Source organism: Eutrigla gurnardus, assembly GCF_963514095.1.
Source record: "Eutrigla gurnardus genome assembly, chromosome: 3".
NCBI lineage: Eukaryota > Metazoa > Chordata > Actinopteri > Perciformes > Triglidae > Eutrigla > Eutrigla gurnardus.
The window spans coordinates 10636517-10663190 of record NC_139917.1 but is presented as its reverse complement, the minus strand read 5'-3'; the positions used below and the strand labels follow the sequence as shown (position 1 = coordinate 10663190).

Below are 26674 nucleotides of genomic sequence, written 5' to 3'. Positions count from 1 at the left end.
GGGAAAAAGTGATGAAAAAGTCATAGTTTAGCAAAGTCCGAGTCAAGTTTGTTGAAAAAAAATAATATAGCATGTCATTAAAACAGTTTACGATGTCGACGTGATGTTTGGTCCATCATGGAATCAAGGAGAACAGTTTGAGTCATGCACTTAATGTTTTTTATTATAGGAGTCAACTTTAATATCGTTGACATTTTTTTCCTTCCTTCTGCATATGCACCAGCCCTCGTGGAGTCTCAGAGTGGGCAACGCCTGCACACCAAAGACTAGATGTATCATATTACATAATATTATATTACAAGGTCTTATCCTCCACTGCACCTGCCACCCTTTCCACATCCTGCCAGAAGATCACCAAGGATGGAGCAGTCCTCACAGCATTCACGGTTTAACACAGCACATCACTGTGAAAACTACTATTGATGTTGTGGCTCCTGGTTTGAAGGTTAAGATAAATCATAGATAAATCAAGGTCATAAATCAAGAGCAAGTCAGATCAATTGTACATTTCACATAAACCAGTGAAGCCAAATAAGCTGGTTTCATTCCCAATGTGTTTAAAGGGCAGAACAGATGGACTGATAACACTCTAGGTAATTGGAAACAAATGTGTACAAAACATGAAACGGCTTTAACTTGGAGAAATGGCACCCTCAATTTAAATTGGAAAAAATGGTCATGTCTTAACAATGTGGTCGTCAAAAGGACTGCAGTGTGATTGTGGAGATATCTGTTTAAAGGATTAGAAACAGTTACACAACTCCACAGTGTTCCTGTTAATTGCTCTGACGGTGGCAGCCAATATACAAACACTATCAACAGTCCAACAGATAAAAGACGGCACCAGGAGTTCAAATTTGTTGGAGACACTTCAGAATGCAGATTGGGGTCCAGGGAGATCCAGGCGGCCGAGTTGATAAGATGGTCTCGTTCAGGATGCCGGTCACGGACGTCTCACGTTTTATTTCTGATACTCACTGCTGGGGCTGAGGGCCCCTCTGGGGCTTTCGTAATGGTTTTCACCAAAGGTTTTCTTCACAGGGCAGTTCCTGTACTCAGAAGACTCCATTTCCTCCAGATGGCTGTGGGCCAGTTTCCGACTTGCAGGCTTCACCACGGTCATCTCCTCGTAAATGGGGGCCTGGGGTTGAGACTTGACATTGCGCCGAGCTTTGCCCTGACAGTCGTCGAAACGGGAGGAAATCAATCAGTGAAGGCAACAAACAGGTGCAAACTCTCTATTTCCGGCTAAAATCAGAGTTTGTCATTTTCTCCGGAGGAAGCATCTTTGAACGGCTGAACCAAGTCTCAATTTCACTATATGTTACGGTAACTTTATAAAATAAAAAATAAAAAAAAAACATGATAGTTCACAACTCATAAAAATGTCTTAAAACTAGAAAGTATAAAAGGTTTAACTGCCCTGCCTCATTGCATTATAAGAAGAAATGCTGGCTTATGGGTTATGAAACCACTGTGGTTTTGTGGTAAGCACTCAGGAACTCTCTGACACGCTCTCCACAGGCAGGTGCTGTTTACGGTAAGAAGTTTTATCCCCCCTGTACTCTTGTGTCTGTAAAAAGCAGCGTATGACAATCCAGCCACTCACTTTATGAATCACCAAAAATCCAAGGAGGAGCAGGAATAGAATGATCACAGCGGAGGACAAAGCGTACAGCAGGATGGAGTAGTTGGTGCAGCCACACTGGCCTTCTGTGGAGAAGCAGAGTGATGTTGAGATGAGCGTCGACACAAACACTCGGGGGCCCCGGCGTCCCCCGAGGAGCCACGCGGACGCCACTCGGCTTCACGGCCGTACCGCATTCCCACCTCTGACACTCACATGTGCAGTCACAAGATATTTTAAGAGGAACACAACGAAAGCAGTACTTTTCTTTGTACTCTAAAGACAACTCAAGTATGGCGTGTTCAGTGGAATTGCAAAAGCCAATGAGGCAAACTTCCTTCCCAGCTGTAGGCTGCTGTAATCAGCAACAGGCAGCAATGGCAATAGATGACTGGGGTCGAACTCCAGTCATCTATTTTAAATTATCTCAGTCAACCTCCTTAATTATATACGTGAATATAGTAAAACATGACTTAATATGTTCTGTCAAATAATAAAAACAACAAATCAATCATGCGTTAGTTGCTAAATTATATAATAGCAGCTGTAGTTTGTGGCAACTGTCACTCAAACAGAAGTGAATTGTGTATTTGTTGGGGGAAGAGTTTCAGTATTGAAATGTTACCCACTGCAACAGTGAGGCTCATGTTTGTGGTTTTAACAGTTTTTACAATGACACCAATTCATTGTAGTTGTCTTCTCTCGTGTTATTGGTCGCACGCACAAACACACACACACACACACACACACACACAAACCTACACATGAAATTTGCTCATGCTTGTGAAACTGATATGCATGCAGCTATTTTCCATCTGTGTTCCACAAAACCTGAATCTACTTGATTGAAATGATTACTTGAAAACAAACAACAATAACAATACTGCCAGAAGAATATGAACATCAGTGAAATATTTACTGAAGTTACAGCAGCAGTTATGTTAGTAGAGGGCCAACGTCCTGTGATATCAGAGCTGGGCGGATCAGACAATGAAACAACAGCACAAGAGAAGGAGGAAACAAATTGGTGCAACAGCGGTTAGTATTTTTGTGTTTTTTTGTGTTGAAAAGCCTGAAAAACAATTTGCAGTTAGTAGTAGTAGCCTGGCGATCGTGTCCCTCGCTGACGTGACCCACCTTGCACAGAAACAAAGAACACGTGTCTCCCTAGACTGGTGCTGGTGTCAGGCCGGCCTCGCAGGAGCAGATGGCAGCTGTAGAGGGCGCTGTCGTGTGGCTGCAGCTGATGCAGGGTCAGGTTGAAGGCGATGCCCCTTGGACCGGGCGCTGAGGACAGCTGGACCCTCTCAGTGAACTGGGAGGAGGAGAGAGGACTGCTGCCGTGGTGATGCTTTGAGCGGTACAGCACCTCCACGGGTGCCCGGCCCTTCTGCCGCTTCAGGCTCACCCCTTCCACAGCCAAGGCCTCCCCGCGCGGGGGGAGACAGGGGAGCATGACCGAGCCCCTCGAGCAGGCCTCTACCAACCCCACGTCCACCGCACCAGGGACATCTCCAGAGGGGAAAGGGAATCACACTCATTGGACCTATGCACCAATCCCATTTCTACTGAACCAAATTCATTCCAGTTCTACCCAGCGTTGGGAGAAATCTTTCCAGACATTCATTTTTTGATGCTTTTGCAGACTTTCAGATCTGGAACCAGCAATTCACACCAGGCCAGGCTACTCTAAACTACGGCGTTGCTTAGCGGGGGGTTTTGAAGATGTTTTGCTGAGAGGACGTGGCATTTTAGCTGTTTCATTCTTTTTTTCGAAAGAAAAAAACATTTGACACCGCAAAGAAAATAAGACTTCATGGTACCAATTTTAAGGCATGTTACATGTCAGTAAAGATTAACTGATCAGGATTTTAAAATCCCACCTGCTGGTGAATCCACCTCCAGGATCATATAATGTATAATATAAATTATATAATTATTTAGCTCTTTAATTCCCCCTTAATTCACAGTTCCCACACGTTCCTTCAGGCTCAAGGCAACTGGACCAAACCTAAATAATTCATCATTTACAACCCACTGTGATGAGTGTAATTAGAACATGGTGTTTAATGTGAGCTCTGGTTCTGAGCAACCAATGGCACCAAACACAAACCAAATGCGAACACTCGTTTGTTTGGTAGTTTTACTAAGTTTGAGCTCCCGTTAGTGGCAAACAGGAAAAGTGAGTAGGATGGGGGGGCAGATACTCACCAGCATTAACGAGGAGGAAGAATTCAGTCTGTCCTTGTATGTATTCGTCTGCAGAGGAAGGGTTGGCCACAGTGAACTCACAGTAGTAGCGGTCTGTGTCACCGACGCTCAGCTGAGAGATGGTCACATTCACAGAGTGAAGGCTCGGGTCTCCACTGATGTTGATGCGGTCCTTGTCGTCGATGTTTTCCAGGCTGAAGTGACTGTTGGTGTACATGAACAGCACGTCACCGGGTCTCAGCCAGCTGCGTTTCAGGTAGACACCGTAGGGAGGAGGGCTCCTTTGTTCGACCACGCAGGGTAGAACCACAGAATCCCCCTCAAACCTCTCCAAGAACCGAACGTTACAGCACACTTTATTTAAAAAAATAAAATATGATATGTTTTAGAATGCACATTGTTGTCTGGTGAACAAAGAGATTTATATTATTAAAGATTGGTGTCAATTGTCAAATAAAATGTACTATTGAATAGATATTTTACAGCTAATTATTGTGGTGAATTCTAATATTAAATTCAACTTAATTTCTGACTATATAAAATCATTCAAAATTCACAAGATGGACAAAATAGCAGCAATGTCTCATGTTCCAACCAGACACTACCACAGACTGCAGCAGAATGTTCTAGATTTAAGTGTGGATTTCCTCATAGCAGTGCATTATACATTTACATTTATGGCATTTAGCAGACGCTTTTGTCCAAAGCGACCTACAATAAATGATACGTCCCCGTTGTTTAGGCCACCCTTGGTGTAAAAAATGTACTTCCCTCTTACTTTTGTTGAGCCAAGTACAATGCACACTGGAAAAGAAAGGAAGCAAATGAGCGGCTTACCAAATCCAGTCTGTGTGATGAACAGGGTCCACAGACAAGCCAGGTTCTGGATCCCAGTCATCTCTAATACTGCAGGAAGACACTAGTTAAGATCCCGAGGGAAGTGAGTGATGTAAACCATGACAGCACACAAGCAAGTGTTCACAACTGGATGTCAAAAGCTTGGTTGAGTGTAAATGAAACCAAGAGGAACTCCATGAAGCTCCACCTTCAAGACAAACACAAGAGGAAGCTCAAACTAACCAACACATCGTATGTGGGATCTGCAAAATAAAAATAAAACAATACAACACAGGACGTATTAAAAGGTATTTGGGCCACCACAGTAAGAACAAACATCAACTGGATCTTGCTTGAGAAAAAAACTTTCCACAGACAAAATATTTTTGCATATTCCACAGGAAATGATTTTGACTGTCTGTTTCTGAATAGGATGTGTTTTCTTTCTGATAATTTCATCAGCGGACAGAATTCATCCTTGTCAAAAGGTCGGCAGACTGAAGGCGCTGATGCAAAATATGTAAATATGTATCATATATCTGACTAATTGCCAAAAAATGTGAACTTGAGGCTTGATTGCCCAAAGACCAAGACACTTTTCAAAGACAATGTGGACAGGAGCAATTTTAACAAGGTTTGAAAGGAAAAGGTTAAAATATTTTGCCATTTTAATGGCAAGACCAAAATATTTTTGATTTCTGACTAGCAGGGAGTTACGGGCAATTTTAACCTTCATGTTCACACTGAAGTTAGAAATTGCTCTAAGAAAAAATAAATGATTTGACCAGATCCGTCACATGCAGGTGAAGAAATGGAAACAAGTGAATGACTAATTTAGGGTGTTAATAATCATTATAGATGAGTCTTAACATTGAGATTCTGAATGTGGGGGGCAGGATTTCTCTTGCGCTGTGGTTCAAATATATTATACTCATGAAGCAGGAAACCACAACGAGAAGCTTCACACGTAAGATCGAGTGACCATTTACTAAGTGCTATTTAAGTAAAAGTGATAAAATGCTTGAGATGATGAACGCCTACATGTACTCATGAAGCTTTGCCAGCGTAGTTCAGTGGGCTTGTTTTTAAATGTTTATGACATCTCTACCTACTCATGCAATTTACATAGAGCATGTCTGGCATCACTGATGCTTCTGACCACAACTTCGGGTTAAAAACAGGTTTGACTAATTCCTGGAAATGTATGCCAACTGCCCACCAGAGGAACAAAGACTGTTTTAGGAAGTGCAACATTAAGGTCGTGGTGGTTTCCTTTAAAGACATTTCATACCAATTCATAGATCTAATGGCTGTTTTGCCAACAGATATGTCGTAGGAAGGTTGTTTTCAATTCAAAACATAGAACGCTGAAGTGATGTATTGCAAAATAGCCAATATTAAATCAATATATCGGGGAATATTCTTATTCAAAAAGAGAGAAAATAAAGTGTAATTAAATTGTAAAATAGTATCTTCATTAACTTATTTAGAGTAATCTATAGTACATTTTCAAAATTCTAATTTTGCTCCATGGCCACTCATGAGTGAACGTTTAATGAGTTATGCTCAATATTTGCAGTTCAATGGCTGCAGTAGTACAAAAAGAAATTACCAAAAACGCTCCTATCATTTCCCCTCACTGTCAGTGACCTTAACTTAAATATCGCCGCTTTAATTAGGCTTCATACCCCATATCATCAAATACTGCCATCTATAAATGTATCCGACGTCATAGGCGTTCTCAAGATTTCTATCAGAAGGAGAAGTGTCTAATCTGGATTTGTTTGAGGGGTCAATAATACCTCCCAGTTACCACCAGGTGGTGCTATGGTTCCTCACACACATTTGAACCTTATTCAATGAAAACAAGCAGCAATAATAATAATGCAATCATTTTATTTAAAAACAAAACATGAATCAGACATTTTCATTCAAAAGGTTGCACATTTCAGGACAAATACACCTGATCCAAAAACAAGAGTTTGAAAACAAGACCGTGATGACCAGGATTTCGACGTGGGAGCTTGTTAAACTTTAATCTGAACTTCCCAACTATTACTGTCAAAGAAACATGTTCCTTACATACTGGTGGTGAAGAGCTAATGTGCATTATGAATACTCACTACTTAATTACTCTTCTGTGTTTTTACATAAAGAGTCGTTCACCCAAATAAGAAAATCAACCATTATCTCACGTATCCCCCGTAGCATTCTGCCCTCCAGACTGCAAAACGGTTTTGTGGTGATGTGAGGCTGTTTTTGTTCTTTTTGTGGATTATTTAGACAAATAGGAAGACTGTTTCTGGTCAAATTAAATTAAAAGTAAATTCATCTTAAAATTCTGTGATCACCACAAACCAAATTATACGCACACTGCAGCCATAACCTGTGTTATGCAGTCACATGTAGAAGGTGATTTTATTTCACAAATTAAGATAATTCAAATCTTGCCCATCTAATATTTAAAAAAAAAAAAACATTTTTAAAGCCTCAGACATGGGCAGGGATCGTTGAATGAAAATCGTTATCACATTGCATTGTGGGAAGTGAAGGATTAGGGAAGTGGACGAGCCCTAAAAAGGGGTCAAACCAAAAAGGGTGGAGACAACTGTGGCAAATTCCATTGAGAAAAGTCATCATTTTCTTTCTCATTAAGGTGACCGAACCCTTCAACATAACAGTGCTGACCAACTTCATCAATTGCATAGTATATAAAAAAAAAAATAAAAAAAAAACATAGGAACACATTTACATTTCAATGCCCACATCTTGTTGCCTTTTAATAACTAAAACAGAACACGTACTTACGTGAGGCATGCTCATCTATCCCTTTTACATGTCTATGCAAGTGTCTTATACATTTTAACAAGATACTTTAAACAATGCATGTAATACAAGGTCGAGCATCCTGTTGTAGGACAGACGCACACTGCAACAAACATTAGTACTTACTGGGTTTAACTGACCTTTTCATGCCAGCTGAGTGGGTTTTAAGGCTGATATGGATGGGCTACAGACAACAAAAACAAATACAAAGCAGTAAGTGATATGTGCAGGAGGAGAAACTCGTGGCACACATACAAGAATGTCTTGCAACCGCGTCTCTTGATCCACGTGTGCATTAAAACACATTTGTGCACCTGTGGTCTACATCGTTGCATTGATCAGTTCTGAGACTGCCGTCTACACTGGCTGATGATTATGAGAAACATTTACAAGAGAAAGGAAGGACAGAACGGAAAACCACCCAGCAATACAAACTAGCACTGTGGTAAACGCCAATCTAGAGAAGCAGATTTTCTTGAGGTGTTGGTTCATTCTCATTTTAAGTAGTTAGATTAGAAACATATCGTTTAGAATCTGTAACTGCTGGTGAGGGTCTCCTTGTGACCACCGTTGCCTCTTGCTGATGGATTATATCATTACATTTTGAACATTTTACTTTCTACATTCCTTCGTGGAAATTAATGCAAGATTCAGGAAATTGCCGACGTAAATCACACGGATGGCATTAAGCAATTTGCGTCAGCGTCTGACAACCACCATTTGACCAACATAAGTAATACAAAACGGGGATAAACTAATGAAGTGAATTGCTCATCAGTCGCAAACACTGTTCAAGTCTAAAATAATCAAATAATTAAAGGCTTTATCAACTTTTAAAGCCAAACAACTTGAGCTTCACAAAATTGGAATTTAACATGGTGCTTAAGTATTGTTGGGTCCCTGTAGCATTATGGAGACTGAGATATGACAAACACGAAGAATATAGCATTCATGCATGTTTGAGCACTAGTACAGACAAAAGAAAGTTAATTAATCAGGAAAGAAATTTAGTTTCCATTTCACTTCTGTATTCACTTCTCTAGAAGTATTTAATCTGCAGTTATTTCCATCATAATCATGAGGTAACATGCAGTATTTGGAACCACAAGTTGGCCAACATCTTAGTTCTGGAATGGTAGTTCATGTGATCTGAAGCTTTATTCCGTTTCCCGCCTGATGGAAATGCATCGTCTTTTGTGCTTTCATATTCAGCGTTTTATGATACAAGGTGGACTCCACAAATAATAGATGCTGGCAAACTTGGTTTTTAAATACCTGATGAAATCCTGTAGTTAAACAGAGCCATAAGATAAGAGCACCAGTACAAACCTTCATCACTCACCTCCACGCACGTCAGGACAAACCAGCATTGGATTTCAAGATGAATTTTATTACAACAGATTCATAAAACATTACAAAGGATGCATACAGGTAACCTTTTGACCAGGAAATATTAAAAACAAACCTGAAATAAGGATAAAGCTAGAGACTGATGAGTCGTGAATTTGTAGCACTACTTAGTTGGAATCATCTTTAATCACTGAGACCCTCACCAACCAAGGTTGGGGACGCAAGTCCAACAGCACCTACGCGTGCTGTGAGGGCCTCAATCAATCTACCGAAACAAAAAATAAAACAAACAAAATAAAAAATTAGCAAATGTTTACAAGAGAAACTTGCCTTTGTAAGGGGTTGGTACGTTCATGTAACTCCAGCAGCTTCAAAAGAAATATGAATCATTTTAACACTTCACTTCTATAAACCTGAGTGAAACCTATGGGTGGGGGAGGGGAGGGGAGGGGGGAGAAAATATATATCCTCACATGTAATCAAATGACAACAACATAACTTTCAGGAACGTGTGTGGTGTTTGGCTGTTTTCCAATAAAGACGTTACATTAAATGTCCATTAGTTCTAACATATAATGTTTGTCTTCACCACCACTGGACTGACTGCGCTTTGCTTGCAGCTAGGTTTGAAAAAGCTGAAGGATGAGAGAAAGGTGTTAACCTCAAACCTAATGTGGTGGCTGCTTTGCTGCTTCAGTAGCGTCCAGCCGGAGACATGACGGGCGGCCTCATGCCCATGGGAGGGCCTCCCTGGTAAGGGGGCACCATAGGAGGACCCTGCCCATATGGAGGCATCCCTCCAGGCATGTAGCTTGGCATACCCTGAGGAGGAGCACCATACTGACCTGCAGGGAGAACACAGGGAAACCATTAATGCAGGTTTAACAGCTCGTACAAATTAATGCAGCCAGTTAGTTTGCAATTTAATATCATGTTCTGATTTCCCAACAAGGATTTTCTTACCATGCATGGGATGCCTCATGCCAGGCTGCTGTGGTGGCATGCCTTGCTGTGGGGGCATTATGCCGCCCACAGCTGCCACAGGGGGAGCAGCCACATGGGCCTGACCCGGCCTGGGTGTAAGACGCTGGTAACGGGCCAACTGGGCCCTCAATTCCTCCTGTTGGTGGGGACAACATAGAAAGCAAACATTCAGACTAAAGACACACTGGTATGTCCCTTACAGTACAAAGATAAAACACAAAGATGAGAAGTGGGTACCAATGATGATGTGACCTGATATCACACTGAGGATATTCAAGTTCAGAACCTTCCTTCAACATAACCACAAAAGAGCAACTACTAAGTAAGAATATACAATCTAAATGCTTGGTGAATATCCCATAAATATCTTAACTTTACGATGATCATGATATTAATATGCCTAACCATGCTGATGGTCGAACACTGCTCCAACCCATTCATCAATAAATGTAATCTTATACGTATCAGTCATTACTTACTGTGAAAAGGGCAAAATAGAAAGTTCAAGCAACTTACCAGTGAGATATCCTCATCAGGATGGATCAACTTACTAGTTGCACTCGTGGTGGTGAGGGTGGCAGGCTTGGTGGCTGCTGTGGCCGGGGGTTTGGCCACAGAGCTGCTAGAGGGGTTAGAAGAAGAAATGGAAGAGGAGACAGAGGGCTGGGTGTAGGCGGGGAATGTTGCTTTGGGAGGGTCGGAGGAGGCGGTGCTACTGTGGGAGTTTGAAGCTGCGGCTCCTGAAGTGCTCTGCTGGGCCTGTAAGAAGAAACGTACAGGTAACTGACTGGTAGTCCAAACGGCTGCTTCCATACTTGTGTAAAATGTATAAAGCATTGAAGAAACAAAAGTCCTCAATGGACAAGGTCTTCAACAATAATTATGTAACAAATCACTTTGAGAACTATAATCTGCCCACACACAACCTAAATTAAAAGGATTGCCTTTTTAACACTCAAACTTTTATTTAAGTTTTGTTCAATCTTAATTTAGTGAAGTAGTTTTCCATTTGAATGTGGAAATTGTGAATTAATTTGAATTGTGAATTACATTGTCCCAAATAAATCTGTTGTATTTTCAATTTAAGGATCAAAGCAATCGCCCTTTACACTGACACCCTTTACTTTCAATTGAAGTTCAACTTTAGCATGAAATGAGTTAAACCCTATGTATCCAGAAAAGTAATATTGATCATCGGATGTTACACAAATCCTGGGGTACAAGTATAACCCATCAACCGACTTTTAGGAGTGTGGGGGGAAAAATTGGGTGTGCAAATCAAAGCATGGTGAGTTGGACATTATTGAATTCATGCTGCAGAGGATAGGAGGGGTGAACGTTAAATAAGACACATTTAAATCTATTGTTGCGTCTCATTCTGGATTAAAGCACATGCACAGTCATAAAGCTCACAGACAAAAAGTATGTCAGTTTTTGTCAGGTACGGTCAGATAATTATCCTCCGACACCATTATAGCCAATGTGCTTGTTTAAATGCCAAAGGCAAACACTGTTAGCAGTCAGCGTAGTTTACCACGTGAGCCTTAACAGGCAGGGTTAATAAGCAACATGCAGCTGCCACAGCCCAAGTTAAAGTCCTGTCTGTGAGCATACTTGTGGCGTGTTAGGAAAGGGAGGCTGGGAGGAGGAAGACTGAAGGTCTACAGGTGGAGAGGAAACGGCTGCTGTGCTGCTGTGAACACCAGCGCCCATCTGCAGCATGGTGGAAAGGAGATCACAGTATTGGCGTGTGACATGTCCACATACTCTATCCAAATTCAGTTATGAGAAAAAAATATATACAACTTAATAGTGACGCTGATTTAAAGAAATTAAATGGGAGTGAGAAACAGAAAAAGAGGAACAGCTAACTAAGGAATATGAACAAACAGGAAATCAGAAGTGTTGGCAAATAAATCTAGACTTAGTTTATAAGAAACTATATAGATAACTACCTTCAATAAGGATCAATAAACCTCTAAACTCTGTGAAAAGGCTGCGCAAGTATGAGTGTGTGTTGTTGGGGGAGGATTACATGGTGCCCACCCACCTGTGCTGCACTAGGAAAGAGAGGTTTGGTGACAGCAGGTTGGGCCACTGGTACTGCTGGTCGACTGGGCATCGCTACGGCTGCAGCAGCTGGTGCCATGTGGGGCATCCCTGGCCTTGGAGCCATGTGAGGTGGCATTCCTAAACAATCACACAATGGTTCAATTATCCCTTGGTTCACCATTCTGAAAATGTTCACTTCAAAGCCGAAAAAAATGCTACATATTCAGCTTCATCTGCCAATCTACAAAAGTAAGCAACAGGAATTATACTTGGAGCAACAGCAATGTGTAAACCTACAGGAGTATGGCCATATTTCCTTCATATCATACTTTGTTAAAAAATAGGGCTTCACTATACTGGAACAAAACAGATTTTTTTCCCGGCAATATTTATTGTGAAAAAAAAATACATTTCATACATTTTCATCACGTCAACTGCATCAATTTACTGCACTTTGAGAGAAACCTAAAGTAAGGAGTTTTATGACGCTAAATCTATAAACAACATTGTGCTCTTGTAAAAAAGAAAATAAAAAATGAAAAATCATGAAACTGTGGCAGGCCTACTTAGGCTGTAGGTAAATCTGAAATACTGGATCAGTTATAGAAAATGAGAACCAGGCAAGATTTCATATGTATCAAGCAACAAAATTGTTAATTTACCAACATCACACGCCCTGCGATGTGCCTATTGCACATGCTCACAATGAAATGTCGATGCTGAAACAATCACGCAACACTAATTAAAATAATTCATTGGGCAGACAATACTGTTATCATAATAATAATTATCAACATTATTTTTCCACTTCTACTCAATCGTCAACTTAAAACCACAACTCACCGTGGGGTATACCGGGCATCCCTGGCATCATGGGAGGCATCATTCCACCCATTGGCATCATGCTGCAAAAGGCAATAAGATAATAAAGATTTGGTGTTACAGAGGAAACTGCTTATAGTGATGACGTCTGTCCAGGTCAAATTAAGCGCTATAGGCGGGTGATACTTTTCTTTTTTGGTTTGCTTATGGTGAGGCAGTACTGTAATTCCAAAATGTTTTCCTGTATGTTGTCATGTATGAAAACGACCCAAAATGAACACTGTAAGCAGACTACTTGATTACTTTAAGTAGCTTTTTGTTCATATAAGCCATTTATCACAGTAACCGTGATCACTTTAAACTGTTTCTACTGTACTATGACTACAGTAAAATGTTATTAAATTTACAACCCAAAATAAAAAGTTATTGTATGGACATATAATCAAGCAATTAATCAAACCAAAAAATTGCTATCAATACAAAATGGTATCATCAAACACACAGTCAATGCGGGATCTCTTACCCTGGTGGCATCCCATGCATGGCAGGGGGCATGCCATGCATCATTGGAGGAACGCCGGGCATCATGGGAGGCATTCCTGTAACAAGGAGTAAAGACATGTTCTTTTTAACAACTCAATACTCCATCATTCCAAACCTCACCAAAATTATATCTTTACATCTTCTTTGAGACGGTTTTTTTTTTTAGGGCGATTTCTGTAATTTTCTTTTGTAAATGTAATGGTCTGCCTTCAAAAAATGAACAATGGCTGCTGCTCAGCCAGGAGCACAGAGGACAGCAACGACAGAGGGAGACAGGTAACTTGAGGGTTTATTTCCACCAAACCACAGTGGGAAGACTAACCAAGACTGTTTTGCTATGTTGTATTTTGTTTCTGTCGGAGTAAACCAGGAAATTAAGCCTGTCTGGGCTCAGTGAAAGACGGAAATTTGAAATCAGAGGGTGCATGGTTGTATTTTTCTGTATGATGGAGGAAATTTGAAAAAGTGACAAAACATGTCCATCAACTTGTCTTATTATCAGACAAAAGAACCAGGTCATGGTTTTGCAAGTCCCATTTAGGTCAAACCAGATTATGTTGCACTGCAGCCAATTTCCTAGTCTGAGGGTTTCCACATGTGTACAGCAAGCCTGGTGATATGTTAGCGAGTGTCCGGTTGAGAGACTGCTGAGAGTGTATGTGTAGCAGTACAACGCGTGTACAATTTATTTGTCATGAATAAATGCTACGACTCCTCAAGATGCAAGCTATGTCTTGAAGCTAGCGACAACACTGGCTCAGGCACATTCAATATGGGCCAACTGTCTCCTTTCAGCTTAAAAAAAAAAAAAAAAACTTCTAACTGTTTAACCACTAGTTTTAAATTGTTAACAAGTTGTTTTGTGGTTAAACAGTAAATTATTAGCACTGCATGTTTATTCATGAACAAACCTACATTGTTGACCACTTGAAAACTTCCAGAGCTACGCTACTCTTACAACATGACAATAGTCTGCCAGAACAACCTATAATTGGTCTAAAAGTCCAAAGCATCCAAAATGATCAAAATGTCCCGTTCATGGTTCAATTTGATCCAGACTGGGACTACCCATTTTCGTCAGACCAAGGTTGCGCTTTATGGGTTTCGCACTTGTGATTTTGGTTTGGATCAAACTAAAAATTCTGAACGCCTGTACCAAACGTGGTAGGTGTGAAAGGGCCCAGACTCAAAAAGTAAATTATGAGCACTTTTTTTCTCAAGTTGAGTCAGAAGTCCTTGCCTTGATATCCAGGGTGCATGCCAGGTCCGCCAGCCACCGGAGGCATCCCAAGCTGGGTCATCGGAGCAGCATAGCCTGGCTGTGGCTGGACAGCAGCAACCTGCTGAACTGATGGCCCTGCTTCATCATCGTCGTCGTCATCCTCATCAGAGTCATCCTGGTTGTTTGACTTCTTCTTTTGACTCTCTAAAAACAGAAAAATAACACTCGTGGTAATGGTGAAGCTGTAACAAAATGCAAATTAACCCCAATAAAAGAACATGAAGGATGGATTTAATATAAGTACACAGTATTCAGAAGCAACATAGTTATAGAAAAAACAATTATCAAAGATTAGATACCCTAGAAGTACTCAAATGGGAAAGAAACGGGTACAAACCTTGCGATTTCTGTTCCAACGTTCGTCTTCTTTCCTGCATGTCTTTCTCTGGTATTCCCTCCATACCGTAGATCTCCAGCTCGATGTCTACTCTTCCAGGTATTGCATTTGGTACACTATCAATCGTTTCTTTGTGTACCTGAAATACATTCAAAGTGAGAAGGTGCATACTATCATGACAAGTATAGTTCATCCATAAATGACAACGAATAAGGCACCCACCTGCATGCAATGGATAGCCAAGCCTGGGCCTGTGTACAACTTCTTGTGGCAAATATGGCATTTAAAATGCTTTGCCTTCTGATGCTGAATGAGGATCTTTTCATCATCAAAGTCTCGATTACAGTACCTTGAGAAAGGAGTTAAGGATTGTGGTGGAAACAGGAACCATTAACAAAACACCAAAACTACACACAAAAGTTCACAAAGCCAGAGAAAATCACATGCAAGCCTCCAAAATAACGTGAATGTTGCATAAATAAAACCCGTGATGAGGCCTTCTTCATCATGAATCATAAATGGCCTGGCAACCAAGGGCTCAGACTAATCCGCCTTAAACTTAAACGATAGCGTTAAAATGTTAGCCCGAACCATCAATGCATGGCTAACAGTTTGGCTAACAAGAGTAACTAGTCAACATCGGAAGGGGACGCAACGTTTAGCTCGCAGCTTTCCTCCAAGCAACATTATGAACTCAACACAATTTCATCCATGTACTCGACGCCAAATTATTTACCGGTATTGATTACACACTGGATAAAAGATACATCCTCAAAACGAATTGCTATCGTCCACTTGCTAAATCGTTGAGCTAACGTTAGCTCAAGCCGATAAACCCTACGAGAGGCTAGCTTAGGCCTTCCTTTTGTCAGGCTAACGTTTAGCCACTGGCATTTAGTTCGCTGCTATTCCGTCCTCCAGTCAAAAGGATACCAGCACCATGGCTTCATCTGCTTCTTCTTTTTTCGTCCCATTTCTAATGAATTCTGAGAAAGCGGTCTTGCAACGTTAAATACTGGTCTTATTATCTGTTTGACAACAGCATGCTGTAGTCCCGTAACAACGCCGAAAATGGCGCTTTAGCTGGAGGAAGTTGTAGTGGAGGCACCGCAGTCTCGCGAACACGGGAAATAGACGTCATGTCATGGACACGCCCCTAGTGTTGCACAAATGTATTGTCATACAACGTTGTCGTGACTAGAAAAAAAAAACATTAAAAAAGGGGGTGTTGACTGTTATTTCAAGTCTTCATTGCGTGTTTAGGGACAAACTCAACATGCAAATAAGGGTCGGACTGAACAAAACCACTAGATAGTGTGACCTCTGTATTTGGGTCCCTGTTCAAGCCTGTGGGACATCTAGCTACTTCTGCATCTACTGCAGGGGTCCTGGTGAATTTAAGTTTATTCAGTGGCTCCTTAATTTCTTTCTGAAGCCTTTATACACTCCCTCCAAGTGCAAAAACTATAATCAGCTTGTTGGGCAACATGTAAGTCTGGGCCACACCTGGGCTTACCAGTTTAGCGGGATGAGCAGTGGTGTGGTGGTAGTTGATGAGGTGGGTGTACTGCTAGGTAGATGGGTAGGTTACAGAGGAGGAAGTGGGTATACTCTCCCATATATTCCAATGGCTTTCTGGCTGATAGGTGGGTATACTGTAAACCACCAGAAAAAGAAGTGGGTATACCCCGTATACCTGCGTATACCCTCCACTACACCACTGGGGATGAGCACAAAATGTATTTAAAAATAAATTTAGATGGCACACAAAGAGGAAGGCAGTTTGGCAATGTTCCAGTCCTCAATCTCAGGGACTTTTACTGTAAAAAATCTCTCTGGTGAGATAACACTTAAATAAATTAAATAATAATAAATAATAATAAATATAATAATAATAATAATAATAATAATAATAATAATAATAATAATAATAATAATAATAAAGATGGCTGGAGAGAAAAGGGATCAACGCGTAGGCTACATTAGGTGTACCAGTATGACATAAAAATCCCTCCTTGTATGCTTACAATTAACACAAACGCTGTTACCATGAAAGCATGAATCTATTCTTGTTTCTTCTATGGCGACGCATGACCAGATCCAACAAATAGAGAAGTAGCAATGCTCTGATAAGCCTTCAGTGTTTCAGTGAGAAGCTGTGATAGTCCCAAACCCAAAACATTAGACCAATACAGCAAAAAATAAAAATACTTGCGGAGGAGAACTTCCTTGTTGATGGAAAAAGATATGGTAAATAGACTTGTTTTACAGAAAAAACCTAAGAATAGCTGGGAGAGACATGCAGGACAAACAGCCCATTAATTTGCTTGCTTTGGACGAAGGCAAAGACCATACCACTGTGTCAGTTTTCGGTTTCGGCCCTCATTTTCAGTTCTTCCCTATTCTTTCCCAATTCTGGCCAAACACTGAAGCATTTAGACTATAGTTATTAAGGCCAGTAACATAGACAGAACAATAAGTGAGTAATTCTGTGTCATTTATTGTCAAGCAGAAACAGCATTTCAAGAGCAATAGCTTCTGTATGGTGATGTATTTCCCAGTAAAACAGGATCGGCAGGAGGGACATGATACTGGGAGAAATTTGATTTGATTGTTCAAAAGATGAGCTCACGACCTTCTCTCGCTCTGTGCAGAGCCGAAGTTGCATATTGATTGATGGATGGATGTCATTAAATTATTATTGAAATTGGGTTGTACTAGCTGACGTAAGCATGCATCATTTTTTGCTTTCCAGGAAGAATAAAACAAATAAATAAATAAATTCTATACATATCTGTTTCTAATATAATCTGACATCTGACATGATCGTGCATCCATTTTAACAGCAGTTTTCACCTCTGAATATATGTTTCCTGCTGTGCTGGCAGACACTCCTCAAAGCCCACCATTTAGTTCCCTTGGTCTGTAGGGAGTCCACTGAGGTGGGCTCCCTTTCCCCCTCAGGCAGCTGATAAGTCAGCAGGGACTCCTGTGACAGCGAGCGCTGGATCTGGGAGATAAGCTTTCGGCTGCAATCAGAGTCAAAAAGACTTGATAGGGAATGTGAGGGGAGCTGAGCAGTTATGGTTTGCGGGCTGGAAGACGGAGAGGAGCTGACGGTGTCGGGTCTGGGGGTAGAGGGGCCATTAGAGATCCCAGAGGTGGTTGTCGTAGCAGTAGGAAGCGCTGGATGGAAGAGGATGATGGATTCTCAGCTGAACCACCATCACCAGCAGGCTACGGCTCTGTGGAGCAATGTGTAACCTCGACTGTTGGCTCATGGCTGTTTGGAGTGGTGGCATGAGAATCCTTCACTTCATCAACAGTCAGTAGAAGGAGATCTTTCTACCACATCATCCAAAGTGATGGGCGACCAATGCTCTGACAGCCATGTGAAAGTGAAGGAATCCCACCTTTCATGGAAACTGTACCGCGAACACAATATCAGCATCCAGCTCAATCCCTTCTACATGTTCCTGTCTGTCTGAGCAGCTGAAATAGTCTTCATTTTCTGCTTCTTCTGCACCATTGAGAGACATTTTGTTCCTCCACTTCGACGTTAGATGTGTTGTTGTGAGGCTGATTCACCGGGTGTGATCCGCACAGATTGAACCTCCGGTCCTTCCTTCATGTGTGCATCTGACGCAGGACCAGGCTGTTATACGTGCTCCCTCTAGGTTCAAAACGGGCAGAGACAGATGGAGAAGCAGCCGCAGAGTAGAGAGGGATACTGAGTGGAAGCAAACACACTGCACACACACACACACACACGCACACGCACACACACGCACATGCGCGCACACACACACACACACACACACACACACACACACACACACACACACACACACACACACACACACACACACACACACACACACACACACACACACAAACAACAGACTTTTCATTGTGTGACAGTCTAAAATACCATTGTCACTAATACAGCAGCCCTGTGCTTTTAGCACGTTGTACCTTTCTGGTCAATATTATAGTCCAATAATAATAATAATAGTATATAAATAGCAGTTTTTTGTATCTAGTCCTTGTGTTAAGACAGGAGCAACCCTGCCAATACCAAGAATAAGCCTCATATTTCCACACGTTATTTCTTTCAGTTTATCTGTTCCCAAAAGTGTCACACAACTCGAAGACATGCCCAACAGACACACACTTGGGTGGTCTGGTCCTGTCAACACCTGTAACAGTTACACTTGTGGGTATGTAGTGCACAACCTCAAATAGGTCAAATGCACTGCAGGATGTGACAATTATACACAAAGCACTAGACGACTTCTCTAATATGAAGCAATATGAAAAACCATTAGGATTGCCTAAGACAGGAGGTTGACTAACACATAGTTCCGTTCTCATGTCGTGAGAATAAGAAGTAGGCCCCTTCATAACCTTTTGTAGGCTTTATAGCTCGATGCCACGGTGCGTTTGCTTGTCAGCATCATTCGCCTTATTAATCACAGAGATCCTGAAATTAATAAATACAAACACGTTGTGAATATTTACTCTAAATGCTTCTTTCACCTCACCGTCTTTGTCATTATGTTACAATTAAACACCGAAGAGACGCACTTTCGTCTCCTTGTGCACCGAGTAGCCCACCGGTTTCAAGGGATTTGAGTTGCTGGCAACCGTCGCACGCTGACCTCCCGTCAGTCGACGTCTTTATTCACAGCAACTAGGACAAAGGACACGTTTGAAATGTTGATTACAGCTGTGAAATGGTCTTCCTCACGTGATTACGGCTGCGACTACGACGTGTGTCCGCTTGGTGGCGACAAAGTACGCTGCAGGAATAGAAACGGCCTCGTCGTTTCTTAGCGTCATGGATGAATGTTTTGGGGAAATTCTGTGATTTTCTGTGTATTTGTATTATTTATTATGCATAATAAATAATGTATATGTTTATGTATTTGTTACATATGGAAACGACTTCTGGTCGTTTTCATGGTTTCACTGCTGTTTTAGACAATAACTGGTTCCAACAGCTGTTTGGAGAAGGGTCTCTCCTCTTCCTCAGCTGTTTGGGGAAGGGCCTCTCCTCTTCCTCAGCTGAATGGAGAAGGGTCTCTCCTCTTCCTCAGCTGTTTGGGGAAGGGCCTCTCCTCTTCCTCAGCTGAATGGGCCCGCAGACAGGAAGAGTGGAGACTGTTACTTAGCCATAGTATTAGAATGAGGTGTTCAAAATCACATACGTAATGTAGAAGCCGTGAATGTACTGGTGTCCACATATATTTGGCCCTGAAGTGTCATAAATGCAGTGCTCTGTAAATACTATGGACCCTGACCCAGTCTGATGTGCTCTGAACAACATGCCTTTCATGTCACAAATAGTACAAGCAGAGAGAATTATATTTTTTACTAAGTACACGAGACAGAATAGGATGACACCAACCATCACCACCAGCTTATTATAAGCACGGATAACCGATGAGGGTCAACGTCAACCTAAGTTTGTATCTTGCATGCAACCTAAAGAGACATGTATTGCAAATTAAAAAGTGGTCATATTGTAACAAGTGCTGCTCTCAGCAGGCAGCACTACAAATGCATTCACACAGATTTTCGTTTCCTGCAGCTTCACTTGTCTTCTCGTTCTCACCAAGGTGAATGATTACCTCTGTAATTGGAGATTTATGAAGGGGAAACACGACTGAGGAGGCTTTCCTTGGCCGCCTAATGAATTTTTCATTGTACGCCTTCAAACACCGCTACTCTCCATACGGTTGTACCGGCTAGACAGAGAAGATGTTCGGTGACAGCTTAAAGAGTCCCTTCTCTGAATGAATTATGGCCGATTCTTGCACATTTCATTGATCACTTTGACGGCTGCTTTTTCCCCCACAAAGGCTTTGAACTTAATCTGGTTTCAAGGCTACAAACCTGCTCGTTTTGGGCACCTTTCTTTGCACAGTGGGGGGTACGTCCTGTCCCAAGGAGAAAACTGAACAAAACAAGTAGGTGTGCGTGAGCATGTGTCACATGCATTAACAGAGAGAGCAAAAATCCAAAGAAATCACATTTTGTTTCTGTAAAAAAATGTTTAATATACTCCATTATGTACATATTAAATCTACAAAATATGCACAATGTTAAAATATTATCATTGATTCACCCCCCCACTCAGTTTTGTGTGATAGCCCTTATTATATACAACCCCAGACCATCTGGAACCAATTCTTAAATAGGATACATACAGGATATAGCTAACGTATCACAATGTGGACTGACCGAACAATTCAACAACATACCAATATCACCAAGTTAAAAAAAATCAACAGCAAATGCATGTTAAAATATTAATCTGTATATAATTACATTATGATAGTGTTTGTGCGAAGCGGTTACCAGCGTAACATGAGGTTACAGTACAGTTTGAGACCTACAGCGGGCTGGGGTCATTTTTCTATCCCGGTTCAATCAATTAACAATTTACGTTGTGACAGGAACTAATGAGGTGCATTGATTTACTTCCTTCCCCCCATTGCCTCCAGATATGAGAGTGAAACGACCCCAGCCCGGATGTAGTCGAGGTCAGGCATGTGTGCTCTCCTACATTTGGTAATGAGAAAAAAGACCACATTTATTCAGAATGGCCCGGCTGTCCCCAATGGTGAATGTTTTATTAGTCTAATAACACTTTAAGTCAACACTTCATCAGTCAATATGCAAACATAATAAACAATATTAACCAATCGCATTAAAACCACTGCAAAAGGCCGGAGGGGACGCCGCGATGACAGGAATATGCATTTTCTAGTTGTCCCACGGGTGTCAGCGAGAGATTCTTGAGAGATCATGAACATTTTCTGTTACATATGAATGACTCTGTACTGACAAAATGAGATTCATTGTGCTCGCACAAATGTAATTCTTGTCAAGGGATGTGCTCTTCCCCTCAGTGCTTGTAGCAGTGTTTTTGGCATCTTTTTTTTTTTTCTAATGAATGGCACCTTCTGCTTCTTCTTTTTTTTTAATCTGTATGCACAATGTACAATTGTGACACTACTTGCACACAGAAAACATCAAAAGACACAAGTTTGAGGTTCAAATAGTGCTCAACACAAATCAATCCATATCTGGGGATGTGCCAAAAGGCAACTCCATGCTTTTCCCTACCAACATGGAGAGGTTCAGCTATCCTGCTGTCTGTTTAATCCAAACCTCTCATGTTTGTAATGATGACAAAACACCAACTTAGCCTAAATTCTCATCTGACTTTATTCTTAATTTACTGATGACAAGGTCGCGGACAGATTAGAGGATTTTCAGGAACCCCCCTGTCTGAAAACGGTTTAGACTGCAGGGTTTTACTGCTGTCGCCCCACACAAGAGGCTACTGTGCAGAAATACTTTCATCAGGCTGACGTCTGCATGAGAAGGCACCGTTGGATTGAGGAGTAGGAGGCGGAGGGTTAAGCCATGTGGACAGGACTCTTCCTGCTTGTTCCTTTTGTGGTAGATCCAAGGTTTCTCACTTGTCATTGTGCTGGCAACCAAAGTCCCACAGACTGATACTTAGACGTAGACAAAGGGCATGTGGAGGTTAGCTTGTATGGTAAGTGGAACTGATGGTAAGGCTTAACCCGAAAAGGGAGCAGGTGGGCTGAAAAAGGTATGACGAGACCGACGACAACCGCTGCTGCGTGTCAGGTGCTTCCCTGTGTCAGAGCGCTGGATGAGGAGGAGGAGGGTGGCTGTCAGATGATGCTGAGCACACCACGATGAGGCTCGGTTTATGTGGGCTGAGGTGACTCAACCAGACAGGCGGTCAGGGATCTATCGATAGAGCAATAAAGGGGATACAGAGTCTGGTCTGCCTCTAATAAGCCAGTCAAGGTGGCGGGGGCAGCCGCACATCGAGCAAGCTGTAGGCGAAGATGTTCCAGAAGACAGCGCAGAGCACAAACAAGGTGTAGACGCAGAAGAAGATCCAGAACAGGGACTGCTCCTGGAGTCGCTGCTCGTAGTTCTGCAGGACCACCACGCCCAGCGTCAGACCAACCACCACCCCTCCCAGGTGAGCTACAAAACTGGGATTGGGGCACGGAGGAAAGGCTGGCGGGTAGAACCGCAGCCACACTGCCCGACCAAACTCTACACTCACTGTGAGCAGAGGGAAGGAGGGAAAACACAGTATTAGCAAGGTATATGCACACAGTTCCTGATGATTAATACACACTTATATATGATGAAACCAGGCACCAGTTCTGAAGAGTGGAATGAACGCGGGAGTGCCTTAAACTTGCATTCTCTTAGCTGACCATCAGGGGGCGACTCCTCTGGTTGCAAAAATAATTCCAATTGCATGGAAATCTATGAGAAAATGACCCTATTATCTCAGTAAACATTGTTGAGTTTATGGTCTCAATCCCTTCTATGAGGTAGAAGAATTAGAGTTACCAACAGCTAAACTGGGCCACTGAGCCGAGATCAAAGAAGATTTTACAGGTCCATGTTTGAGTTTCCACAGACAGTGTTTCCATGCTGAGCTGCAGTGGAGGGAGGTAACAGAAAGAGGGAACTTTGTACTAAAATGACTTGGAAGATACTCACTATTTTTGTCTAATTCAAACTGCTAAAATCTAACATTACCTTCAGATAAACTTCGGAATCTATTTCTCTCGCTCGTTGTGTGTCAGAGGTCACGAGCCAGCAAGTAGCTTTCTCGATGTCAAACACTGTAAGTAACCAACACACCACTTTTTCCAAAAGTTTACTTAACATTGTGCTAAGCAGCACTTCATTTCAAAAAAGCATCATAGAAACTACAGTAATGATCTCCTCCTCTTCACAGAGGTGTCCACGGCAGGCAAAGACATGAAATCCCACACTGCCTGGCAAAGCAATTTGCCCATGTCACATAGAAAATGAATAGGGAATGCGCTCAGTGGATCTTCACAGCTAAAAATCTTCCATTCGCTGCCATTCTGCCATTGAGGGGCAAAATCACACATCTCTAATATGGAACCTTTGCTGTGAGATTACATTCTGGTGCTGGGACAGAATGACGAGCAGATTAAAAGTAAAATGATTCTGAAGCTGAGGTGAAAGTGGGGTGTGGCATCTTTATTCAGACTTACTGCAAACCAGAGCCATGGCCATCCGGAATAACTTGAACTGACACTTCATTCCCGACCAATTCTACAGAGAGAGAGAGAAAGAGGGGAGGGAATAATTCAGAAGGTCATTTTAAAGTTCTGATCAGAAAAACAAAACATAATGTGGTAGAAGGTCAAGTCCTCCTCACACACACACACACACACACACACACACACACACACACACACACACACACACACACACACACACACACACACACACACACACAGGCTGATATGAATTGAACTGAGATCTCGCCCAACACGAGTCGATCTTGAAAGCCCCAGAGACGCTTTAACCCCCCAGTCCATCCTGCTGTGTTAGATTATGTCATTTCAGCTGAGAGGAGGAAGACAAGGATGTTGTGTTGGATCCGGTACATAATGACGACCCTGTTATACAGAACAGAGGTTGACCTTGAATGCCTTTTCCATAATATGTCTGTGATGAGTCACAGGATGGGGAGTTTTGACCAAACAGAGCAGATATGTCAGAGCAGCCGCTCACACGCCTTCTGATCTTTGGAAAAAAAAAAACTGATGGTGATGGCGAGGAATGTATGGCATCTGTAGATAAAGCAGCACCTGCCGGGCCCCGAAACAGGCTGCTTTGATGATGTGGCAATGCTCTGTAGTGAGGGGACAACTGATTGATGTGATAATCGCCTACACACAACATCTTACCATCACCACATTGGCCAAATGTGCAGAGACCAGAGCGTAAACGCCCCCAGACGAGCCGACCACTGGAGCCGTCATATCGGTGACAGACACCGCCAGAGACCCTGTAGTGAAGACAAAGGGACGTGCTTGAAATAAACAAATTAGGGTATTCTTCATCATTTTAAATTGATAATCTAAACTAGGCAAACAATGTATATAATGCAAATGTTCTATAATGCAATGCAATACTAAATGATGAAGTATATTATTTGCTCACTTGAAATGTGCTACAATGAATGAGTTTCTTGAGGAAATTTGAATATTTGCTCCCTCACTGACACTGTGACTGACTAATTTAAACTGCCTCTCTGTACAAGCTGTGACCATTTGTGCACCGAGAACATCTATTTTAAATGGCATAAAGGCCACGTTGCCACTTGCTATTAAATGTGGGTGTATTATAAATAGACCTTCGTGAATAGAGGCTCACTACTGTACCAGCACACACTGGGATTTTATGTAAAAACAAATGCATTCATACAAATGGAGCTGCTGCAAACGGGGAATTGCTCTCTCCAGCACCTTGGTACCAATTCATCGCGTGCACAAAAGATTCAATCAAGCATTCAGAAGTTTGAATGTGGGGACATTCAGAGACAGTCACCGCAGGAAATGTGCTCTCACGGCGGTGTGTGTGTGCAAGAGACAGGATGAAAGCAAGAAAGGAGATAGAGATGTGCTTATTTGAACTGATAAATAAGGAAAACAAACTCTCTCCTTCTCGCTCTCTCTCCTCTGCTTATTTTCTTTCTTTTTCTCTCTCTCCATTGTGTATTCACTCCATGCACTCTTCATTTCTCACTATATCTTTTCCTACCCCGTTCTCTGTGGAGCTGACCTGTGTACAGTATTGATGCTAATGAGACACAACTTTATTTTTTTGTTTTACTCTCTCGCACGCCACCACAGACCATACAGTAGAATAACAACTGTGGAATTCATAGATATCACCCGAAGGAGAGATGATGAAGAACTCTCTTTTCAAGGTGTGTTTTTTGTAAAATGCAAGGTTCCATTTTCATCCAAAGAACCCTTCTAGGAAGAAAACATTTTTCAAAGATTATTGGAAGGATAAGATCCTCCCCTCCCATCTATTTCATCCTGGAATGTGGACTAATAATAAAAATATTAGGGTTATAGGAAATAAGATCAAATGTCCACACCAGGTAGCACACCTTGTAGTGTGTAGCTTGTGGCACTGGGCCACTTTCACTGTGATGGATGAAACAGTTCAGTAATTTCTTCACAGAATTCCATAAGACACAAACCGCCCTAGTGATGTCTTTATGTTTAATAAGCCTTCAAAACTGCACTGAAATTATGAAAAAAAAATGTAAGTCAAATATGGCTTCCAAGCCTGTGTTTTCAAAGGAATATGTGACACGTGACATGAAAGGACTTTCTTTTCTTTGTGTCTTCTTTGCCCAATATGTGACCCTCTCTATGTGGTGTGTGAATCATGATGGCGGTGCAGGGAGGGGGCGTAATAACAGCATCTGACTCACGGGTCACTAAACTCTACAGAGTAATAATCTAAGCAGCGTAATGATCACACACACAAACACCCACCCACACATGGTTACACCAGCACACACACCGTCTCCCTCTCTAACAGGAAAAACAGAATCCTGTTAGAATCCAGATGCTTTTTTCTTCTACTTTTCTCAATCGAAAAAAATTATTATATAAAGAATATCTTATAATAAGTTAAAATCAAGCATCGATAATCATAGTCATATTGAAGCACTCTATGCGCACGCATGCACACACACACACACACACACACACACACACACACACACACACACACACACACACACACACACACACACACACACACACACACACACACACACACACACACACACACACTCCACCTCTCTGGGTGATGTTTTTAGGAAGCATGTGACCTCCATCCCTGTAATGAATTTGTTTTTTTAACATTATTTTAGTTTGGTTGTGAC

At 41.8% G+C, this 26674-nt stretch overlaps 3 protein-coding genes across 6 annotated transcripts in view; all 3 read right to left on the bottom strand.

Annotated features, from left to right (window-relative positions):
* Positions 1-142: 142 nt before the first annotated feature.
* cd7al (cd7 antigen-like) lies at positions 143-4944 on the bottom strand. 2 transcript variants are annotated; one of them, XM_084002224.1, is made up of 5 exons: positions 4676-4944; positions 3839-4192; positions 2765-3139; positions 1610-1710; positions 143-1177 (listed from the first exon to the last, which is right to left on the bottom strand). In XM_084002224.1, the coding sequence occupies exons 1-5, from the start codon at positions 4734-4736 to the stop codon at positions 962-964; spliced, it is 1107 nt and encodes a 368-aa protein (XP_083858350.1). In that variant the 5' UTR covers positions 4737-4944; the 3' UTR covers positions 143-961. The 2 variants fall into 2 exon arrangements, with proteins under 2 accessions (XP_083858350.1, XP_083858349.1); XM_084002223.1 differs by having other exon boundaries at positions 1610-1713; positions 4676-4934.
* A 3926-nt stretch (positions 4945-8870) lies between these two features.
* Positions 8871-15962, bottom strand: znf207b (zinc finger protein 207, b). Of its 2 annotated transcripts, XM_084006470.1 has the most exons (11): positions 15805-15962; positions 15094-15220; positions 14872-15010; positions 14493-14678; positions 13233-13308; positions 12731-12792; positions 11886-12025; positions 11450-11548; positions 10352-10594; positions 9815-9971; positions 8871-9696 (listed from the first exon to the last, which is right to left on the bottom strand). In XM_084006470.1, exons 1-11 carry the CDS (start codon positions 15843-15845, stop codon positions 9545-9547), a joined length of 1422 nt encoding a protein of 473 aa, XP_083862596.1. In that variant the 5' UTR covers positions 15846-15962; the 3' UTR covers positions 8871-9544. The 2 variants fall into 2 exon arrangements, with proteins under 2 accessions (XP_083862596.1, XP_083862597.1); XM_084006471.1 differs by lacking the exon at positions 11450-11548.
* A 4634-nt stretch (positions 15963-20596) lies between these two features.
* Positions 20597-26674, bottom strand: part of rhbdl3 (rhomboid, veinlet-like 3) — a 58157-nt gene continuing 52079 nt past the window's right edge. The window contains exons 6-8 of one of the 2 annotated variants that reach the window (XM_084005906.1): positions 24672-24772; positions 23970-24030; positions 20597-22992 (exon numbers count right to left, since the gene is read on the bottom strand). In XM_084005906.1, the coding sequence (XP_083862032.1) occupies positions 22721-22992; positions 23970-24030; positions 24672-24772 (434 nt within the window). In that variant the 3' untranslated portion in view covers positions 20597-22720. The remainder of the gene's footprint in view (positions 22993-23969; positions 24031-24671; positions 24773-26674) is intronic. The other variant, XM_084005905.1, reaches the window with a different exon arrangement.

Coding starts and splice junctions, on each gene's coding strand:
- cd7al (XM_084002223.1), bottom strand. CDS start 4,736: ATGACTGGGATCCAGAACCTGGCTTGTCTGTGGACCCTGTTCATCACA. Junction 3,140..3,838: donor CTTCCTCCTCGTTAATGCTG/GTGAGTATCTGC, acceptor TCCCCTCTGGAG/ATGTCCCTGGTGCGGTGGAC. Junction 1,714..2,764: donor GTTCTTTGTTTCTGTGCAAG/GTGGGTCACGTC, acceptor GCTTCTCCACAG/AAGGCCAGTGTGGCTGCACC.
- znf207b (XM_084006470.1), bottom strand. CDS start 15,845: ATGGGACGAAAAAAGAAGAAGCAGATGAAGCCATGGTGCTG. Junction 15,221..15,804: donor CAGATGAAGCCATGGTGCTG/GTATCCTTTTGA, acceptor TCCTTTCTCAAG/GTACTGTAATCGAGACTTTG. Junction 10,595..11,449: donor CCTTTCCTAACACGCCACAA/GTATGCTCACAG, acceptor TTCTTCTTACAG/GCCCAGCAGAGCACTTCAGG.